At 33.6% G+C, this 21,398-nt stretch overlaps 1 protein-coding gene across 6 annotated transcripts in view; it reads left to right on the plus strand.

Moving 5' to 3' along the window:
- CEP85L (centrosomal protein 85L) overlaps window positions 1-21,398 on the plus strand; it is a 103,141-nt gene that overhangs the window by 63,979 nt on the left and 17,764 nt on the right. For 3 of the 6 annotated variants that reach the window (XM_026666046.2, XM_087972768.1, XM_087972742.1), the window contains 3 exons: window positions 10,169-10,290; window positions 18,770-18,887; window positions 19,750-19,923. In XM_026666046.2, the coding sequence (XP_026521831.1) occupies window positions 10,169-10,290; window positions 18,770-18,887; window positions 19,750-19,923 (414 nt within the window). The remainder of the gene's footprint in view (window positions 1-10,168; window positions 10,291-18,769; window positions 18,888-19,749; window positions 19,924-21,398) is intronic. The other 3 variants (XM_087972761.1, XM_087972774.1, XM_087972755.1) reach the window with 1 other exon arrangement.

Here is a 21,398-nt window from a genome sequence, read left to right on the forward strand (position 1 = left end):
GGAGAAAAATATATGCTATTATGCTGCACATTTCACCTTCTTACTGGCATCAGAACATTAGAAATCTTAAGTTAAAGCTAATGTAATTTACTGTGCATGCCATTGTTGGTTAATTTTCTTCTGACCAGAAATCCTTGAATTCTTTTAATTCCAATAGGAAACAATACTGTAGATTTAGATCTCTCTTTTCAAAACTTTTAACATCCCAATTATCCTTTTATCTCTTCTGATCTCTCAAGAATACCAATTTTATTTTATTTTTCAAGGTGTCATGTTGAAAAAGCAAACTGGCAGTTGTGAACTATGAAGGGTGTGTTACCATGTCAGGATTTAAATATCATAGCCTTCAATCACCCTCTTCCAAAATCTGAGTTTCCTTTCTCTGTTCCTGCCTGTAACAATAAAACAAATCATTCTTCTATGATCTTGGGGTCCCTTTGCTTAGAACCCCAAATATGTAATCTACACATGCATGGCATATTTCATATGTCTAAAATACTATTTAGACCATCTCATTTCATCAATTATTGGGTTGTATATGACATTTTAATTCCATCCTTGTCCAAATTTCTATTCCTGTTTACAGTAGACCTTGTAAAACAAGGTGCTTTGTTCCTCACAGATTTGGAATTTTTGTAATAAACTGTAAAATGAGTTGGTCAGCCAATTTCTTAAGGACCTGTATCAAGCAGTCATATATAGTGTTATACTTTCTCCAAACAGAAATTTTTAAATAAAGTAAAGTAAATTTGACCCATTCTTCCTTGAATTTAATATTTGCAAATTTTAGGCAAGCTTGTACTTGAGTGTGCAAGATATTTGTAGAGGAAGAGAAAAGACTTAGAAATACTCTTTGAAATTAAACCAGGTATAGAAAATTCCTGAGAAATATTAGAAAAATGCTGAATGATTTGGAATATTAGCACACTTAAATACAGCATGCTTGGTGTTTTGTTTTTTTTAATTTGCTTCAAGGGACAAAAATATGCAGCTGCTGCTTACATGACCTTAAATGGAAATAAAATCTGGGCTTTCTCCAGAGTCTACTACTAAAGCTTTTCTTTCTTTTTTTCTTTCTTTCTTTCTTTCTTTTTTTCTTTTTCTTTCTTTCTTTCTTTCTTTCTTTCTTTCTTTCTTTCTTTCTTTCTTTCTTTCTTTCTTTCTTTCTTTCTATTAGATTATCTGGATTGTTTGGATTATCACATTTAGGGAGGAAGATTTCTGTATTTTCTAATAGAATTTTAAAAGCAACATCATTATGCATTTGATACACAAGTTGGCATTTTGTACTCGCTATATGTTGAAGTATACTGTGCAGGTACTTTCAAACATTTCCAAATGTATGCTTAGAAGGTTGCAATTTTTAAAAAGTCATGATCTTGACAGTATACACTGGCATTATTTATTGATTCAAAATGTTGTTTCTTGTACATGGTTATACATCTAGAAACTGACACAGAACAGTAAAAAATGTTAAATTATATTTCAAGTTTCACTTTATACTGAATTATGTTTATAAAAGACTTACAACTCTTCATGCAAATTTAATCATTGGCATCTTAATTTTAGAAGATTACTAATATAGGTAGTGCTCAATTTATGGCTAAAATTGGGACTGGACCTTCGGTCACTATGTGATCAGTCATTAAGCAAGTCACCAGTTGACTGAACCTGATTTTATGACAATTTTTTACTTTGGTGAAGCAAATCTTGTGGTTGTTAACTGAATCCATCTTCCTCAATTGACACTGCTTGTCAGATTCCACCTTGGGAAGGTCGCAAAACACAATAACATGACTGCAGGATGCGACAAGCAGTTGTAAATATGAGCCAGTTGCCAAGCACCTCACCCAAATTGCAATCACATGATTGCAAAGGTGGCCCAATGGTCATAAGAGTGAAGATGGGTCTGAAAAGACTTTTTCTGAGTCTGTAATAACTTTAAACCATTATTAGATGAACGGTCATAAGTTGAGGACTAGCAATATTTCTGAGATGACAGAAATCTATCAGCTGGTAGTCAAGACAAGTGGAATATAATACAGTTTTGTATGTTTTGATTTGCTCTGATGATGGTCACATACAATATAGTAGGAAATATGTTTCCGACATTAATAAATGCAGCTAATCTATGTAAACTAAAAATTGTCCTAAAGATGAACTACTGCGTGTAATCATTTTTCAAAATCATTGGTAATTTTAAAGCTTTACTTGCAACTGGACTTTTAGATAGAAGCTTTTTAATTCTATGCCATTTTTTTCTTTGCCCTCTTGATGACACCCTTATGTTAAAAATGGCTTTCCTTTTTTAAAAAAGCATATTTTTTTTAGAAAAAGAAAGTATTCACTGGGAACACAACCAAATGCTTGTTTGAATAATAGCAAATAAGACCAAATTTAGAATGTTAACACAGAACATGGAAATGCTATTAATTCTCCTTCAAATGTTTTTTCTCTTCTGTACTCTTGACCAGGTTTGAAAGAATATGAAATATTGTGTGTGACTGCCATATTTGAATGTGCACAATCTTTTATTTATTAGGTTACCATTTGATATCATCATCCAATAATTAGACATATTACAAATAGGATTGTCTTTCAACCTATCAAATTATAATGAACACCTGAAAATAATGACTTTTCCTTGGTATGCAGTTTAGTAGGAAGGTATTGGTTCTTCCATTAGGTAGTTGCTATATAGTTAAGGTATTATAGCAACCAACACTGAATATCAATTCTTCACACATGCTGATGATATGATGGCTATCCTTGGTAAATTATACATTGCCATCATGCCATTTGTCATTTAATTTAATAAGACTGCATGCAAAAAAATAATTAGTTGCCTTCGGAATATATTTGGCTATAGATTATTTTAAGTGATTGGGATTTATTGTTTGTAAAAACTCAACAAAATACTGGATTTTATATCTTGAAATATATCATGATGTGCTGAATTCAATCTAAGCAAATGTAGAAATTCAATTTCAGTAGATATAACATGATGGTAGAAAATGTTATTTAAGTCTTTGGGGAAAATGTAATATTAAAAAAATTAATAGTACCATGAGACTAATGTATATTTTAAGAAGGTGGGGGAGAGGTTTTTAATTATGTTTCCATCTTTGGGCCTATTTAGAAAATAAATCTTGGAAACTTTTAGATTCCACATGTAGTAAATACAGATCTTTGAAAGCTGCTAAGCATATTTCATATTTCATGTATTATTTCATTAATAATAAATGATTTTATTTTGATCCCAAATCACATGAGAAATGGAACAACCATAATTTGAAAGTAGTGGAGAAGGTATTTTATTGTGATTTTTACATTAAATAAGGGGTCATTGCTTTAAATTAATTGGTTTTAAAAACATTAGGATATGTGAATATGAGCAATCATATGTTGCTTAAATAGTACAAACCAGATATGCTAGCAGACTTCCAGTTATTTGTGGTTTTAGGCTCCTTAAGAGATTCAGTGTTTCAATGGAAACCAATAATTACATTTTATAAAGAAAAGTAGAATGAAAGGTAGTATTGGTAGCATTTGAACTGTGGAACGGAAGGAAGAATTGGGACACCTAATTTTGGAGAATCAGTAGGTCAAGAATTAAGAAATATATTGCTTATAAATAAAAATTAAAAATATGAAGTTAATTCATTAGAAAATATTATTTTGTGATTATTGGGCCTACCTGTCAAAGGATGCTTAATCCATAAAACATTGTCTTTTCAATCCTGTTATCAGTTGAAATTTCATACAAGGTTGCCCGAACTAACATATTGTATCTGTTTTAACCTTGCACAAATAAACTAACTATATTCTTTCCTTTTACTTCTAATAATTTTAATTTTTACTTCAATTATTTTGTAGGATTTGATTTCTCTTCATTTTTTCTTTATCCTATCACACAAAGTTCTTTGGGTCTTTAATAAGTCTATTTTGAAAATTCAATTTAAAAAAGATACCCAGATTATTATTTTTATTTACCATTTCTTTTGATTTTTAAAATGTTAATCATTTTTTTATGGGGAGGTTTGGTTTTCAGTATATCTAGAAACACATCATTTTCCAAGTTAATGTTGGCCTGTTATTTGAAGAATATCATGAGAACATGGTATGCTTTCTTTTCCTGCTCTGCACGTCATGATTTATCACAGTGCATTTCTTTTTCTTTTCTTTCTAGTACTTTCCCACCAGTGCAGGGTCTGCTTTTTTTCAGATCAACCAAGTGTTGATCCATTAGTTTTAACAAGAATCGACCAATAAGCTTGTCACCTGAGCTTATTGTCACCAATAAGCTTGTCACCTGGGCTGAGAGAGAGTGACTGCCCTAAAATCATCCAACCAGTTTACAAGCCTAATGCGGGACTAGAACTCAAAAAAGGCTCCTGATTTCTAGCTTGGTGCCTTAACCATTTGAACAAACTGGTTCTCTTTCCATTTTTCTCTTATTAAACATATACTTTTTTCTAGCAGTTAGCAATGTGCAGATCACAGTTTAGATTCCTGACCATGCAGAACGCCCATATACAGAAAATATAAATTAACATGTTTGTTCTCAGAGTTACAAAACCCTAACATTAACCATAGTAAATTCATCATTTATTTGATAATTATAAATGTAGATCCAGTTTATACAAGATTTTTTTTAGCATTTTAGCAGTAATACTGACCTGTAGTCAGTTTGGAAGGCTTCTAGAACAAAAGCTCAAGTCATAAAATAAAATTTTTACATTATGAATTCCTCTTTCATCTTCTCTACCATTTTGTATCAGAAAATCTTACAGGTCTGGCAAAAAAAATGTGCTAAGAGACTTGTAACTTTGGAACTGTGTTGAGTGTTTTCCCTGATAAACTGTTCCAGGAAACAATGAGATTAGTTGTGTTCTTTGACATGTTTTGAGTGCTGGATGAACACAGAGGCAAAGACATATGAAGGAGAGATAAAAGGCTGTAATGCCAATTGAGGTACTGTTCAGTAACAAATAATTCTAGAGTTAGATTATTTCCATTTTAGCAGGAATTATTGACTAGAGGCCAGAGATTGTATTTGTTGCTTTAGTGATGATTTTTCAGCTGTGTTTTAAACAAGGGAACATTCCAGCTTTAAACAAATTACCAGAATTTACAGAAACAATTAAGAATAATCACTTTCAAATCTTAGATGTTCATTCTCAGCATCATACATTCTGATTAATTAGTGTACACTGTCTAGAGTTTACCATTAGATTTTCTTAACTTGTATCCAGAGAAAATCTAAAACATAAATTCATGGCAGAATTTTGGGTACTGCATATGGCAAAGAAATACCGAGAGGGAGAGGAACTAACATCCTCATAGAGAGATGTTATTATACCGAGTGATGGCAAGGAACATGTAGTGTGGCTGGTGTCAAAGAGAATATAGGATTCAGTATCTCTAAGGACTTTACCACCTAGAAATGATGATCACCTATAAAACCCTTCATGACATACAGCCTGGTTATTTATGGGACCATCTGTCTGCAATATTTTCTACCCATTTGCTATATATGGTTGGGCAGATTGGATACCCTCAAGGTCCCTTCATTCAAATGTCTTTTCATGGGATCAAGGAAGAGTGCCTTCTGTGTTGCATCCATTTCCTGTAAAATAACATTCCTGTAGATTTATGGATGGTGCCATTCTCTTAGGGTTCTGGAAAGTCCCTTAAGAACTGGTTCAGTTCCCAGACTTGGGGTTAGTCTATTTGTAGAGACCCTGACATGTTTTTGACTGTAATAACTGTTTCTTTGTTTGGGCTACAATATTTTGTTGTTGTGTTTTTAATTGTTTCAATTACATATTTTGATATATCATAATCACCCAAATTTAGGAGTTTTGGAGTGGATGGCCATAATAAATTTAAATCATCGTCATCCCTGAACTGCAACACTGTGAAATGCTTTCTCCCCCCCCCCCCATTGGTTAATAGCAGCCCTGTGCACATAAGTCATAAACTTATTATATGCTCGTGGCACAATTCAGCTGGTTTCAGAGAATTTTATGGGAGATCTAAGTCTTTTCCCTTGAAACAATGATTTACATAATACATGGCATTCTGCACAGTTGAATTTGTTTATCGACAAGTGGTTTTGTGCATTAATTTAGTAATGCACAAATTCATTTGTTCAATTTATGGTCCTGTCTTTGCTCAAATAATTGAAGGAGCTATAGTAGCACTCCATTTTTTTTCCTATCTCAACAATCCCATGAGTATGACTTGTACTGAAAATGCTCTGTAAAATCAATATTGTATTCTCTTTCTATTATGGATGCACATTTTGCAATAAGACAGCATATTGAGAAATTAATGTTAATTAACATAATTAATATGTATTATTTGATAGCTTACTTTTTTCACTTTACCTTGTTTACTAACCTCCTTATCTCTTTTTTTGCTCTAAAATATACATTGCCTATTTATAGGAAAACATTCATACATTAAAGCCAAAACTTCCAACACATTCATGTTTAGAAATAAAAGCACATGGGAGAATAGCAGTACAGTCGATTAGCTTTAGAAGATGTATGGATAGTATGTCCTTATCTGCTCTTAAAGGTTCTTGGAACTAAACATATACTGTATTTTCTTATATTCACAATTATTTTTCCATGAATTTTTAATTCATGGAATCAAATTCCACTGATTATCATTTTGTGTGTGTGTGTGTGTGTGCATTTTCAATTTTCTTAATGGACTAATTGCACTTTCAGCAAGTATAGATCCTGTCAGAAGTTGGCTACTTTTTTAGATGGTAAATAGGACAAGGTAACTTCTTTCCCTTGTGAAAAGCTTCATAAGATAGAATCTATATTTCACTTGTCTTTAGTGTTCAGTTAAGTTTTCCTGGCTATTCCAGATAGATTGTTAATTGAAATTGGAAGATTCTTCTTTCATGTGCTGTCTCTTTGAAATTATGGAAGCAGTCTTCATCTTTAGTAAACCCACTTGCTGAAACTTTTCATACATCTTTGGAAAACATATTGATTTTTCAGTAGCGTAGGGTACATCATTTCATAGTTAGTTACATAGAGCCAGTTTGGCAAGCGATTAAGGTGCTGATGAATATTAGCCACAGTTATATAAAAAAAAATATCTTATTTTATCAGTTATTCAGCCAAAATATTTGGCATTGTTTTAACTTATTAAATGTATGGTTTCAGTCAGTCATATAGTAATAAATTGGGGCTCAAGAATAATGTTATTATACTTTTTATTCCAGAATTTAAAAATTGATAGGCATTTAAAAATTAATAAGCTTCTAGGAACTTCAAAGGTGGTGATGGAGTATAATGATCTTTCATGAAATTCATTGTAATGAGAAGATAATATAAACACTTATTAAAACAAGTGTTTCTATACTTAGGAGTGACCTTCTGTTATCTCTGGAAAATTCCAGACACACTTGCTCTGAACGTCATCTGAAGTGCCACCTAAAAGTGTTGTCCATAACATTGGCCAGAATATAAGTTGAAACTTTCTGAAAATGTGTGACTAACTTGTTAATGTATTAGATATTTTCTGTCTTAAAATTTTGTAACTGGTCCATGAGTATTTAAACTCTACAAGTATTTCTCTCAATGAACTGTGTTGATTGTAAAAGTGTTGCAAAAGAAGAAGAGATGAATTAGAATGTTACAAATGAGACAGAGAATTTTTTTCCTTCATGTTAAATATTAATATAGTAACCAGAGAGAAAAAGCAAGTAAAATAACTCATTTAAGCTCCATGAAATATTTCTTACCTGGATGTAAAATTGCTAAATGAGTCTGCACTAAATTATTACTCAGAAGCTGAGGATTGTTATGTGATTTGATTTGACACACTGAATTCAGAATATAAAGTTTCTGCATTTCTCTTAGGTTGTCATCTGCGTTGATCAGATCTTCTGTCATATTATATAGTAGTAAGCTTGGGTACTATCTGAAATATTGTAAATTACATATATGCAGAGCCCATTAGTATAATTTTGGAGCAAAAATCTATAGACTATTTGCACATAAAGATTTCTACGTTTTGTATTTAAAGAATCTTTCCCAAATACAGGGTCCAGCAATTCATCTATAGTTTTTAAATAGTTTATTCCTCATCTTTTGGATTGCTCCAAGTTAATAATCTACTGATTAGTTAAATTGACTTACTGACTCTTTTAGGATTCTACCTTTAATATTTAGAAATATCACATAATCTGTCTCTTAATCATGCAGGATTTTTTTTCTGATTCAGAACTTGCACAATACTATGTACCCTATAGAATCAAAAGTTCATCTGTTCTGAAGAATTGTAGGTCAATCAAGTTACTTTAATAGCACTGGTAAAACTGTGTACTGTAAGCTGCCTAGATTCACCTGATTGAATCAGCATTTCTTTCATCAATACATTATTTTAAAGTTGGATTTAAGTAGAAAAAACAGTTGAGATTAACCATTTAGAAATAAATGACAATTAGACAAATAAATTAGCTTATACTGTTATTTTAATAAAAATATAGTTTCTTAAATTTCTCAGCTCTGGTTTCCATAAAATTTAAGAAAAAGTATACAATAACATATATCCTGCATATGCCTTACATTCTGCAACAAGACAAAACTCATAGGGAGCTTTAAGATAGGAACCAGTACTATAGGAATAGAGATGATCTAGAAAACATTCTTCTGATTGCAGAACAGTACAGTGTGAGTTGAGTTACAACCATAATAGGGCCTCAGCAAAAACATCCTTAATCACAGTCATATGACCACAAGACACTGTAAATGACTGTAAATGCTGACGAGTTGCCACGGGTCCAAAATATTGTCTCATGACCTCTGGGAGGTGGGCTGGACATCAGAACTTCAAAACTAGGTCATAAGTCCCTTTTTCAGGGTCTGTTGTAACTTTGAATGGTCACTAAGTGACCAGTTGCAAGTTGAGGACTACTTGTCTTTTTTTTTTCTTGCAGTTTTTTTAGCAACATTTTTTGGAAATGGTATGCTATTGTCTTCTTCTAGGGCTGAGAAAAAGAGGGATTGGCCCAAAGTCACGCAGCTGGCTTTATGCCTAAGGCAGGAATAGCAGTGGTGGGATTCAAATTTTTTTACTACCGGTTCTGTGGGAGTGGCTTGGTGGGCATGGCAGGGAAAGGATACTGTAAAATCTCCAGTCAGAGGTGGGATTTGTTGATTCACCGAACTACTCAAAATTTCTGCCACCGGTTCTCCAGAACTGGTCAGAACCTGCTGAATACCACCTCTGAGGAATAGACTCACTTTCTCCCATCTTCTAGCTTAATGGCTTTAACCACTACACCAAACAGACTCTCATACATTTTTACTGAGGTGAAAATACGTTTCTTTTAAAATGTCATGCTGATATTCAGAAGAAAATTGTAGAGTAGGAAGTGGCATTTAATCGTCAGATCTAATCCCCCTGCTCAGTAGGAAAAAACTTCCTCTGGTCAAGCTTAACTAGTGGTTACGCAGACATATCTCTGTACGCTTTTGGCAACAGTACAAAGTTGGTTTACCATTGCCTGCATTTGGAAATTTTTCAACTTCCTGTGTAGCCTACAATCCTGGGATTTATTGGCAGTCTGCCTTGTATGCACTAAACAATCCAACTGTGCTTAGCTTTCTTTGAAATCTAGCTAATTTTTGAAACCCCTCATGAGCCCTACATAGAGCTGACTTTCATAGGTCATTGTAAAGAAAAATTAAAGAATACATTTTTCATTTATATAGTTGTATTATGTACAAGCATCATTGAAATGCTGCACAAACTGTCAGTGGTACAGTTTCTCGATGTGAGATATCAATGTCTCCAAAGCATACAGTAACCAATGAATCCCATGCTGATGAAGATGAAAAAAAAAAAGTGTTAACGCTTCAGTTAGCTTTCACTTCCATCAAAATGAAAACAAGAAAACATTAGACAGAAATATTGTAGATTAAAGTTTCTATAAAATGTGAAACAATTACATTTCAGGTATATCTTAAAGAAAGAACATGGATTTTATAGTTTCCAAATATATTCATGAAGTATATTGGCTATTTATCAATGTCTAAGCACCTTGAAAATGTTATAAATGTATAAATATGATAGGAAGGTAGACTTTTCTCACTTTCTGATTTGTTAATGTTATTTTATGCATATTTTTGTGCAGGTTCTGGGTGGATCGTATCATCAAAGTTATCCAGCTACAAACTTTCAGGACTATAATAATTGGGAGACCCTGATGAAAATTAAAGAAGGGCTGTTAAGGCAAAAAGAAATTGTGATTGATAGGTAAGTATATATATTGTAGCCTCAATTTACTTCAGATTTGCCTTTCAAAGCAAGGCAGTCCCTTATTTTTGTCATCTTTGAGTAATGGGCTCTGGAGCTGTTTTAGGTAACAGAAACATATTCTGAGTTTGTGCTGTATAACTGTACCTTTATATAGCAATATCATGATAGTTGTATATTATCTTGTGTATATAACGTATGCACAATTTTGTATACTTTTAAGTTTTTAATTTCTATAGTTGTAATATTTTAATATATTTTAATTATATTTCTATTTGTTTTTATACTTTGTAAGCGTTATAAGAAAGATGGGTGGCAAAAAATAATAATAATAAATAAATGTATAATGCTGAATATTTGATTTCTGGTGACCTTTGTTTGTCAAAGCATAACAAAGCTCTGTATTAAACTTCAGATATACAAAAAGTAGTATCATTAATCAAGAAGCAATTAAAATTGAATAGTACTATGGAATTGTTCCATTTCAGCTTAAACCACTAAGCATTCGGCAAAGTGTTCTTTTCTGAAGGTTTATGTACAGCATTTGATGCAGTATGGTTGCCTATATCCATATATATTCAATAAGGGGGCCCTGTTTAGTCTTTTCTTACTTCACATTTTTATGGGACTAGCAGTCTTCCTTTTGATGTACCTAGGTATTTGTTGCTTTTCAACCCTTCATACCTGCATGAAAAAAGCACATACGAAAAACAAATGCATATGATTAAATATGTTTTAAAAAGCGTTGTGATTGACATTTCCTTGATACAACAAGATAATCACTTGGTTGTCCATAAGGAAATATACATTCTCATTCTCAGCATTACTTCTGGTCACGTGGATTGATTGAAAGATAAAAAAGGTTCCTGACTCTTTGAAGAGAATTCATTATGAAATGTTGACAGTTTAATTGAAATTGTTGTTTATAGTACACCATTAGATGAAGGTGTGAAGGCAGGAGAATATTCCCTTTTGTCTAACTGCCATATGATTTAGTTTTGCTTTATTTTTTTGCATTGCCTCATTATTTTCATTATTTAGCAATTATTAAACACTACATTTTAACACTAGAGGGAGTAGTATGTTCTTACATGGTTTTGCATAGTATTACATTTGTGCCTTGACTTGGCTCTCTTGAAGATAACCTACACTATGCAACTACTTCTTTATAGTACTTTCAATTGTTTTGACCTTGATTGGTCATGACATACTGCACATTTCTACTGAAGTGTTGGTGCTAATACTGGCGCTGTTTATTGGCAAGGATTGCCTAGAATGGTAGTGTAAATAAATTCCAAATGCGAGACACATGACATAAGCCCCTGAAAATAATAGCATTTGCTGTGTTCTCAGTTAAACGACAGAGTGGTGTTCAAAAGGCTTTTTTAGGAAAGGTAAACTCAAAGGTTAAGATTTGGAGGAGTAAGTATCATTCCTTATTATAGAATAATTCTGAAGCAGCTGCTGATCATCATAATAGAAATATGATGATGATTGATCATAATTAATAGAAATATGGTTAACATTGTGAGTCTGTTGGTTAAATGCATGGTTTCTGCTCCTTGTAGAGTTGTCTTTGCTTTGACTTGATCAGTGGCAGAACAAAGTCGTACTGATACTGCTTGGTGCATAATTGAGCCATATCAAAGAATTGGTCTTAAATTTAATATGATTAAATTCTACCAAGGAATTCCTCCTAGCAGGTCTACATTCATATGTCCAGTTGCCTCATACTCTATTGAACTGCATGCTGCTTGGACAGTGGTGGGATTCAAATTTTTTTACTACCAGTTCTGTGGGCGTGGCAGGGGAAGGATACTGTAAAATCTCCATTCCCACCCCACTCCTGGGGGAAGGTTACTGCAAAATCCCATTCCTTCCCCACCCCACTAACCTGCTTTCCAGCTCCATTCTCCTGTGCAGGACAACAAAAGAAGACCCAGACGATCAGCTGGGACTTGGGAGGCAGAGAATAGATGGGGGTGGGGCCAGTCAGAGGTGGTATTTGCCGGTTCTCTGAACTACTCAAAATTTCCGCTACAGGTTCTCCAGAACTGGTCAGAACCTGCTGAATACCACCTCTGTAGCTTGGATGTACTTTTAAATATTCAGAAACTTAAGTTCAATTTTGCACAGTTGTGCTGTTCTTTCCCTTTTATAGGATTGCTCTTTTTTTTTTTTACTGCCTAAGATATATTGGGAATGCATTCCAACATGGATTACAGGGTCCCACTTGTTCTTTCTAAAAGCCATCTAACAAGCAGCTAATGTAATTTCTTAGGATTCTACCAAGCAATGCCCTTTTGGAAGGAATGTTATTGTTAATGAGCTTCAGTTCTAATTCCAAGCTCTAATGCCAAGAACTAATGCTATAATGGAGAGGGAATGCTCTGTATTAGTGCTATAGAGCTATTTATTTTATAAACCTCTACCAGGCTTGTAGAAACTGTGCTTCAACCCTTTGTTTTTTTTATTGCTGAAAACTTAGGCACGCTTACTTAAAAGTAATCCTTTTTTAACAGAATAAAAATAATTCTGAAGACATTTGTGGGATGGCTAAAGATTATTATCTTGTTTTGAGTTTTGGAATATGCTTTTCAGAGCCGAGTAATAAAACTAGGCATCATTGGTAGCAAAGTTGTGCAAGAATGGTATAATATCTCATAGCATAACATATCCTCTCGCCTTGTTGAAGACCCCGTGACTTCTCAGTTACGTACCAGAGAATTGGCATCAAATTGAAAGAGAGCAAGGGAAAGTTCCATTGAATGAGTGGATATTCACTCACACATAGTTGGACTTCTTCCACTACTCTAAATCTGGCTTCACCAGAGATTCATATCAATGAAATATATACATGCTGCTTTTCATTTGAGAAGGCAAGAATTAATATCCAGAATAAATTAAAATAAATATTTTCTATTCTTATGCTTGGTCAAATATGACAAGAATTTCACTAAAGCAAAGGCAATAAGAGATACAGTTTGATGTAGTAATTAAGGCACCAGGATAGAAACCAGGAGATTGTGAGGCATAAAGCCAATTGGGTGATATTGGTCCAGTCATTCTGAGTCAGCTCTAGGAAGCAGGCAATGGCAAATCGCTTCTGAAATCTTGCCAAGAAACCTTTCTCATTTAAACATGTAGCTGGTATTTATTTACCTGTGTTATACCATAGTAATAACAGCAAACAAAATTATATAAATACATCTGAATACAATTAAAATTAACTTCAAAATAACCGAGTTGGTTACTGAACTTTTAAAGAAAAAGAACCAAATTTAGTAGCTGAAAATATTATTGAACCTGAATTAACTATTTAGTTCTCTGGCTCCACAGTATAGAGAGAAATTATTTCATACTGTATAACAATTGAACAAATTCTAAAAACTTTGGTTTATATCAAAATCAGAACCCCCCCCCCCCAAAAAAAAAAGCAAAGATGGAGGAATTAGAATGGTTTCTCTCTAGTTTAAAAAGTTATTTTCTCTCTCTCTCTCTCTCTGTGTGTGTGTGTGTGTGTGTACAATAAATACCATATTGTTTTATCCTATTGAACACACATGATGAGCCCCTCCAATATTTCAAGTTTGTCCATATTTAAGTTACATCTGTTGAAAGAGAGACAGAATCAATACAATTTCAATCTGCATCTATAAGTAAACATTATACATGTGAAGATTAAATGTATAACTAAATACCTATTGCCTATTAGCACCTGTTTAACTGCCACCGCCTGCCAAATAAGTTATATGCAGTATGTTTAAAATACCGTATATGTAGAGGAGAAAAGAAAGAAGACTCTTGGGACTGTTTTTTGAAATAACCAATTTCAGATTTTATTAAACCCATTAGAAAGAAATTAAATTGAATCAGCATTAATTAACAGGAAGAAAAAAGGGAGAACAAACTGGCCTCTGTGTTCCAATGTAACAGTGGAGTAATTAGTTGTACAAAGAAAATAACTGTCAGCATGAGATATTTTCCTGTCTTCTCAAGGGAAGATTTATACATCTCCAAGAAGATACAGTTTTGTTGAAAGGGAAAAAATGGAAGTGATAAAGAAGAACAACCTGTAATGAATCATAGAATGCAATATCAGCTGAACAGCCATCAGTATATTTTCTATGTGCGTGTGCATGGATAGCTATTCAACTTCATGTAGCACAATCATGTCTGTATTCCAAGTAGCCATAGGTACATTAGCTCACTTCTGTTTATGGAATGCCTGTTGCTGTAAACAGAACTTTGCATATCACCACTGCTACATTAGCCTAATTGTGTAATGGGGAAACAGCATGTTACTCTGATTTTTATTTAATGTTGCTATAGATTGATATTACAAGATTTGTTCACTGATCTTTAAAAAATGATGTTTGGCTTTATTCACAACAACAAGAGAGATTTAGAGAAAAGATGTGAGAAGAGTAACCAATCATAAAAGTTCAATCAAGAAATATGCTCAATATTTGGTAAGACATCAATGTTGACAAATTGACAGTTGTCTATACAGGCTTAATAAATTTATTTCCAATAGTGGCTGCCTTGATAATTAAACAATGTGTTGGTATAAGGCATATATATTAGGAGACATACATCTGTAACGTACAAAAGTAGATCTTTAATGGAATAAATTCTACACTTTGCATAACAAAATTGCCAAGAGTTTGTATCCTGATTGATGGGATAGAAATGCAATGAATAAACAGACTTACATAACAATAAAATCCATGAATTAAGAAACAGTCTTCTTGTCTTTAGGAAAGTAGTAGCACTGTTATGAGATGTGTTCTTGGGGAATACAGTGGATTATTGTGGATGGGGCATTCCAGGATGAGGAAAAAGATTATGAATAGTATTTCATTGCAGATTGAATATGAATCAGTAATATATGATGGGGTTGCCAATGCAGTTTTGGAATTCATAAACTGAGATATAGCTTCCATATGACAGGAATATTGACTAATAAGAGGTAACCGATAACCAGTTTCATCCTTAATGGGACTTTTAAAACATGAATAGCTAGATGTTTTTTATATAGTTTATTATAGACCCTCTACCAGTACTGAACTAGCAGACCTTCACATTTTAGATTACTGGATACAGAGCAATGGTTTTATATCATTCTCCCCAACTCACCAGAGTGGAGAGGCAGGGAATTCTATGAGTCCCCTTCTAAGGAGGTCCATCTAGTGGGACCAAGAAGAAGGGCCTTCTCCCTAGTGGCTCCTTCCCTGCACAGCATCATACTTGAGATAAGATTGGCCCCCACCTTGACATTCTTTTGCAAGACCCTGAAAACTTGGTTTTGCCAACAGGCCTGGGGACCCCACAATGGAATGGAGCTCATCTAATGGCTTATTTGATAATTGTTGCCAGGGGCTGTGGGGAGGGTTATTGCTTTTTATTGTTTTCATATTGGGTTTTTTTATCTTTGTAATCTGAGTAGGTTGGGCAGCCATATAAATTTTCCTAAATAAATAAAATTCACATTGAAGTCATGAAAAAAATTATACAAGGGGGTATGACATAACATAATACCTGTGTATCTCTTCTCTGAGAAGTTAAAAGAAGGTGGATTGTATACATCATTTTGACAGGAAACCACAGGAAATAATAGGTTTACTAATTACTGTGCATTGCAGACTTCATCTCCAGTATTGTGTCCAGCACTGTTATCTCATATTAAGAGGATTCAAATAACCTGGAACATTCAGGGAAAAGAATTTGGAATAATCAAAGGACTAAAAAGAAGAGAGATTAAAGAAAAGATGAATGCTTAATCACAAGAAGAAAAGACTGGGGATACAATAAAATTCTTTAAAGATTTAAATAATCTTTAAATATCTGAAATATGTCAGACTGAAGAGCAGGACATGTTCTCCATTCCTCCATAGTGCAGGACATGAAATAATAGATTGAAGTTGCAGGAAAGTAAATTCTCATTGATTGTCAGAAAAGGCTTCCTGCTATGCAGAACAATTTGGCAGTGGAACTAGCGGGATCTTTGTTCACTAAATACGTTCAAGCAGAAGCTGGATCTGTCATGGATGCTTTCATTTGAATTGTTGACCCAAGATGGCAGGTGGACTCACTAGTTTAAATGCCCAATTCCAACTTTATGGTTATATGATTCTGGATGCTTTGTAAGGAAGGATCTTCAGATTCTAGGATAGCATTCCCCAGACATATCCTCCTGGAATGGCATGCAATCACCACCTCTGCAACTATCCATGTTAATTTCTTCTTATTGGGTTCAGTGGAAAGGATACCAATTGTTTGGATCTCTCTACTTCTCTTTGATAGTTACAGAATTATTGCTTCTGTTTCTATCCAAGAAAGAAGATAGGTAGGCTGCCTAATTAATCAATAAATCACAAGTAATCAACGTTTACAGGAGTCTGATATGTAGGTGCAGCTTACTTTATCACTGAGAACAAATGATTGTGATTGATATTTTACTCTCTGATAAGTGCAACTTATCAAATATCAAAATGATTGCTATTTTACTGTGCAATAGGTGCAACATACTTTGCAAAATGTGATCAAATGAATAGGGGCTTTCAGCAAGGGAGAAATTAGAAGTATCATGGAAGGAAATAATGGAACCAGTTGATTTTTAAAAAGGATTTTAAACAGCTTAACTAAAGTGAACTAACTTTAAAAAAAAGAACCTATGATTGATTGTGAGAGAAAACCATTTCATTTTGATATGTGAATTTGGATTTTTCCATAGTAGAACATTGAGGACATTTAACAAGTTAAATTTAACAATCTAAAAGATGCTAGTATTATTTCTAGACTAACACAGTTGGCATATTATTTCAGTTGTCACATGCTGAATAGATTTCTGGGATCATAGTGTGAAGTGCATGCTGCAATTTTTTTCTTTTAGTAAAGCCTTATCAACATGGAGTTACATAGTGGATTACTAGCAACAGCTGTTGAGGTACCAAAGGATTATAGCCACCATATAACATTATCAACAATGAAATGCACAAGTCATGAGACTTTTATTGTCAGACAACTCCAGAGACTTAGAGGATTATGTACAGAATTGAAAATATTCCTGTAGAGTTTGTTTTGCTATGCTTTTTGAATAGCCATCTTTTACATTCTCTTTTTAAGGTTCAAATCATGAAAATTAAAGTTGTCCTAGCTAATTGCTTTAAAATTAAAGAAAATATTAACATTGACCCATGCTTTTTTTAATTAGGCTTGAGTATAACAAGTCATCCCTAGTAAGACATTCAGCTGCTTTTGCCCACAGCCAACAGGAGATCGTGCCACCCTAAATCTTGCTGCCACCACAATGTTCTGTAACTTGGATTAGGTCTGTGCTGGTCTGCTGTCCAAACATCTTGAATGCACAACATTCTAAGGTGGTAATTGTGTTGCTTTCTTTGCTAAAATTCCAGCTCCAAGAACACTGGGAATATTCCTTGGAAGAGACTTTTTAGCATACGTAAAGCTTTCTCCAGTTATGCAGAACAATTTGGCTACTCCATGCAATATCTTTTTCCCCTTTCACATTGTATCAATGACGGATTGTTCTTAAAGAAAAAAATTAAAAATCAATAGGTCAATTCTTTAATCTAATAATCACTTGGTGGCAATAAAGAATTAGGTTTTTTTTTTTTAATCTCTTGCCTGCCATCTAGTAGCTGTCTGAATGTCTGTAGTTGAGATGTATCCAGTAGATGTACACTGCCAAAAAGAAACAGTTTGAGAAAAATAGTTAGCTTGGGGTGGGAGACATAAATTATGTAATATGAGGAGAGGAAAATAAGAAGCCAAGATTTTCCTGGTGGAAGCAGCAACTGAAAAAGGAATTCCCAACTATACAAGCTGTAGAGATACAAGAACTGAGTTCTTTCAATTGCATTTCAAGGGTTTACATTAAGTCAGATGAATTTGAGGCTACAGTATGTAATAATCAGAAGGTTATCTTGGTATGAAAATTCATGGAAATTGGAATGTACTCATGAATCCAAATATGTATGTGCAGTGATAATATATTGTTATAGCACAACTAAAATATATAAAAATTAAATTTTACGTACCACTTGCAGATTTCTGGAGATGGAAAATGCATATATATTATTCATTGATATATGTTGGAGAAACATTTTCTGTTCTGAGATAACTTATATTCTGCATTGCCATTAAGAACCCCATTGGTATAAGGGACCTTTCCCCATTCAGATCAATAAAAGAACAACCCAGAGCTGTGAATCCAGTTAAATGAATCAGAAGGTTTTCATAGGCATGAGTGTTTTATATGCTCAACAAAAATCACAGGGACAAGAATAAAATGCTGATCACATCATTAATATTAATTCAGACAGTCAGTACAAATTCCAAAATTACGTTTGAGATAATAAAATGCTAATTCCATCTCAAATGGATGAGAGGATGAAAATTGAAGTTGAAAATAAGACTCAAGTGACTTGACTTTTTCCTTTCTTATAATTTCCAGGCAAAACCAGCAAATTAACCTTCTGTATCAGAAAATAAGAGAGAATGAACTACGAGCTCAACAAGCAAGATTAGGGCACATTGTAAATTGTGAAGAGTCTTACATGAATAGTTTCCAGGTAAGATGAGGATCTATATTTTTTATTATTAGTCCAATGAAAATCCTAAATAATTCAACATCCTTAAGGACAAGTTTATATTAACATTATAATGAAACACCCCACTTTTCACATTTTGAAGTATGAAAGGAATTGGATACATAGTGTAAAGGAGCACTTTTGCATTTGAATATTGTTTGAATCAGTACATTATATATGTTATTATTTCCTTATACTAATTTCAAATTGGCACATATTGCATTTAAGTGCTTCAACATTTAAACATATAAAATAAAATAGTTATATTTATATATTTGTGTCATTAGAGGTTTGAGTAGGAGTATGACTTTAGAATACAGACTTTTGATCATATAGGTGATTTTTCTCTTATCTTTCTCTGTGATATGCTTTTGTTCACTAAAAAGCCATTCAGTCATCCCTTCATAGATATTTCCTTACCTAAACAAAGAAACAGATCACAGACAGGCAAAAAAACAGAAACAATTTCCAAATTCCTGTTTGGCTTTCTCATTGATTTTGCTCATGAAAAACAGGCAGGGAGGGTTAGAAATCACCCGTTCATTCCTCCTTGGGTGACCTGCAGATCTGTCTGTCACTTTGCTGAGTAAAGTGGCACAAAGGAAGCTATGGGCTGCAAGGAAAACAGTATCCCTGCTCCCCACCCCAGTGTATCTCGAAAGTCCAATTCAGGAAGAAAGAAGGTTCATCTGTCAACTGCTGGCACCTCGCAACCATCCCTGTGTTGCCAGCAGGCATCTGGGTCAAAAATTCCAGTAAGAGAATCTTTTTGAAGAGCCTTCCTTCAGCCTTGTGGTAGTTAATAAGATTTTCTAATCTTTTTCTTGTTCTTTTCTTAAACCAGCCTCAGTATGAGAAACCATCAATGCCGGCTCAATTTGCAGAGAGATCTTTGACCCAATGTGAAAGGGAGCAAGTTAAGCTTGCATCAGTACAAAATAAGGAGGTACAACTCAGTGAGTTTTTGAAAGAAATAGTAAACAAATCTAATGAAGATAAAAAGAAAATGGAAGAGAAGGTGAGCCTCATATTGATTTTATTGAATCATTTGTTCTCCTCAATGCTGCTGAGAGAGCCAGGGTGGGTTAGACGACTCCTGATGACATCATCAAGCTGAGTCTGTCTTGTATAAAAGGAGCAGCCTGTGGGAGTCTCCCCAGCTTTGACTCAGCTCCTTTCGATGACAATTGAGCTGGTGTCTCTGAAAGCAGTTTAGTCAGCAGCAAAGTCGGAATAGTGATCTCAGATCATTGGCACAGCTCCCGGGGACCCTTGGATCTTTAGATCATTCACTAGGATATTTTTCCATTTCGTATAATTGACATTCGTATAATTAACATTTCTTCTTGATTGCTTTATAGTGCCCTATATTTTCAGATAAAGATAATTGAATATTAGTTTCACTGAAATCTTCTGGACAAATTGATAAGGACAAGTTTTAAGTGAGAGTTAAGTTGAAATAACTACATCCAATTCATTCTCTTGTAGGATAAAATTTATACTTCATGTTATACCCTAGTGCAGCAACCCCCAACCTTTTGGCCAGCAGGAACCAGTTCCATGGAGAGAGGCTTTTCTTTGGACTGGAGGGGGTGTGGTTTTGTGTGCTGCCTCCATTCCATGCATGTGCGGATGGGGCTTTACTCATATGTATAGCCTGAATTCTGGCACACCACAGTCTGGTGCCTATCTACGGCCTGGGTGGTTGAGGATTCCTGCCCTAGTGTGCATAGTTAATTCAGTTTCACTATTGTTTTTTGTGTTCTTTATTAAAGTTACCCTCAGATTTTGTTTTGTTTCAGATTATAGCCACAAGAGAAAGAAATACTTAAAAGAGAAGGCAAAATTCTGTTCAGCTTTGCATAGTGTAAAAATAAAGAAGATATTTGCTAAGCTAATTATGAAAATTGATAAAATCTGAAAAATAGTATTGTCTAATCTTATGAATCAAAGTTTTCAACCTATAGTCTTTAGTATTAAACAATGTTGTATTCTAATGTTTTATTGATAGCTTTATATGAATATATACAATATATCCTGAAACAAGTACAAGTATAGAAACATACAAAACTATCAATAAAACATTAAAACACAAAACTGTTTAATATGTATGATTTTTTTTTCCAATATACAGTAGATAAAAATGCACCAACAAAAGGATATAAAGTAAAAAAAAACATTTTGTTTCACTTTTGATACTGCTGTGAGCCACAGTCACATTGGTGATGTAAGAGATCCACAAATTGAATACATAAATAAAATTGTAAAATGGCCTTTGATAAAACCCATCATGTTTTCCCACTGGCTTGCCGATCACTCCTGTTAGCGTGACATTTGGGTATTCAGTTTTTAGTTTATCTTTGCTCTCTTAATGCTTTTTTAACTTTAATCTCTAATAGTTTTTATGATTATCAAAACTAATACAAGTAGTATATAATTGTTCATTTTAATGTGATTAGTGAACTTAACAAATAATAAAAACAAGGTATATAA

Source organism: Notechis scutatus, chromosome 1 (assembly GCF_049901735.1).
Source record: "Notechis scutatus isolate UNSWTSFEM ecotype Mainland chromosome 1, rNotScu1.2, whole genome shotgun sequence".
Lineage (NCBI taxonomy): Eukaryota > Metazoa > Chordata > Lepidosauria > Squamata > Elapidae > Notechis > Notechis scutatus.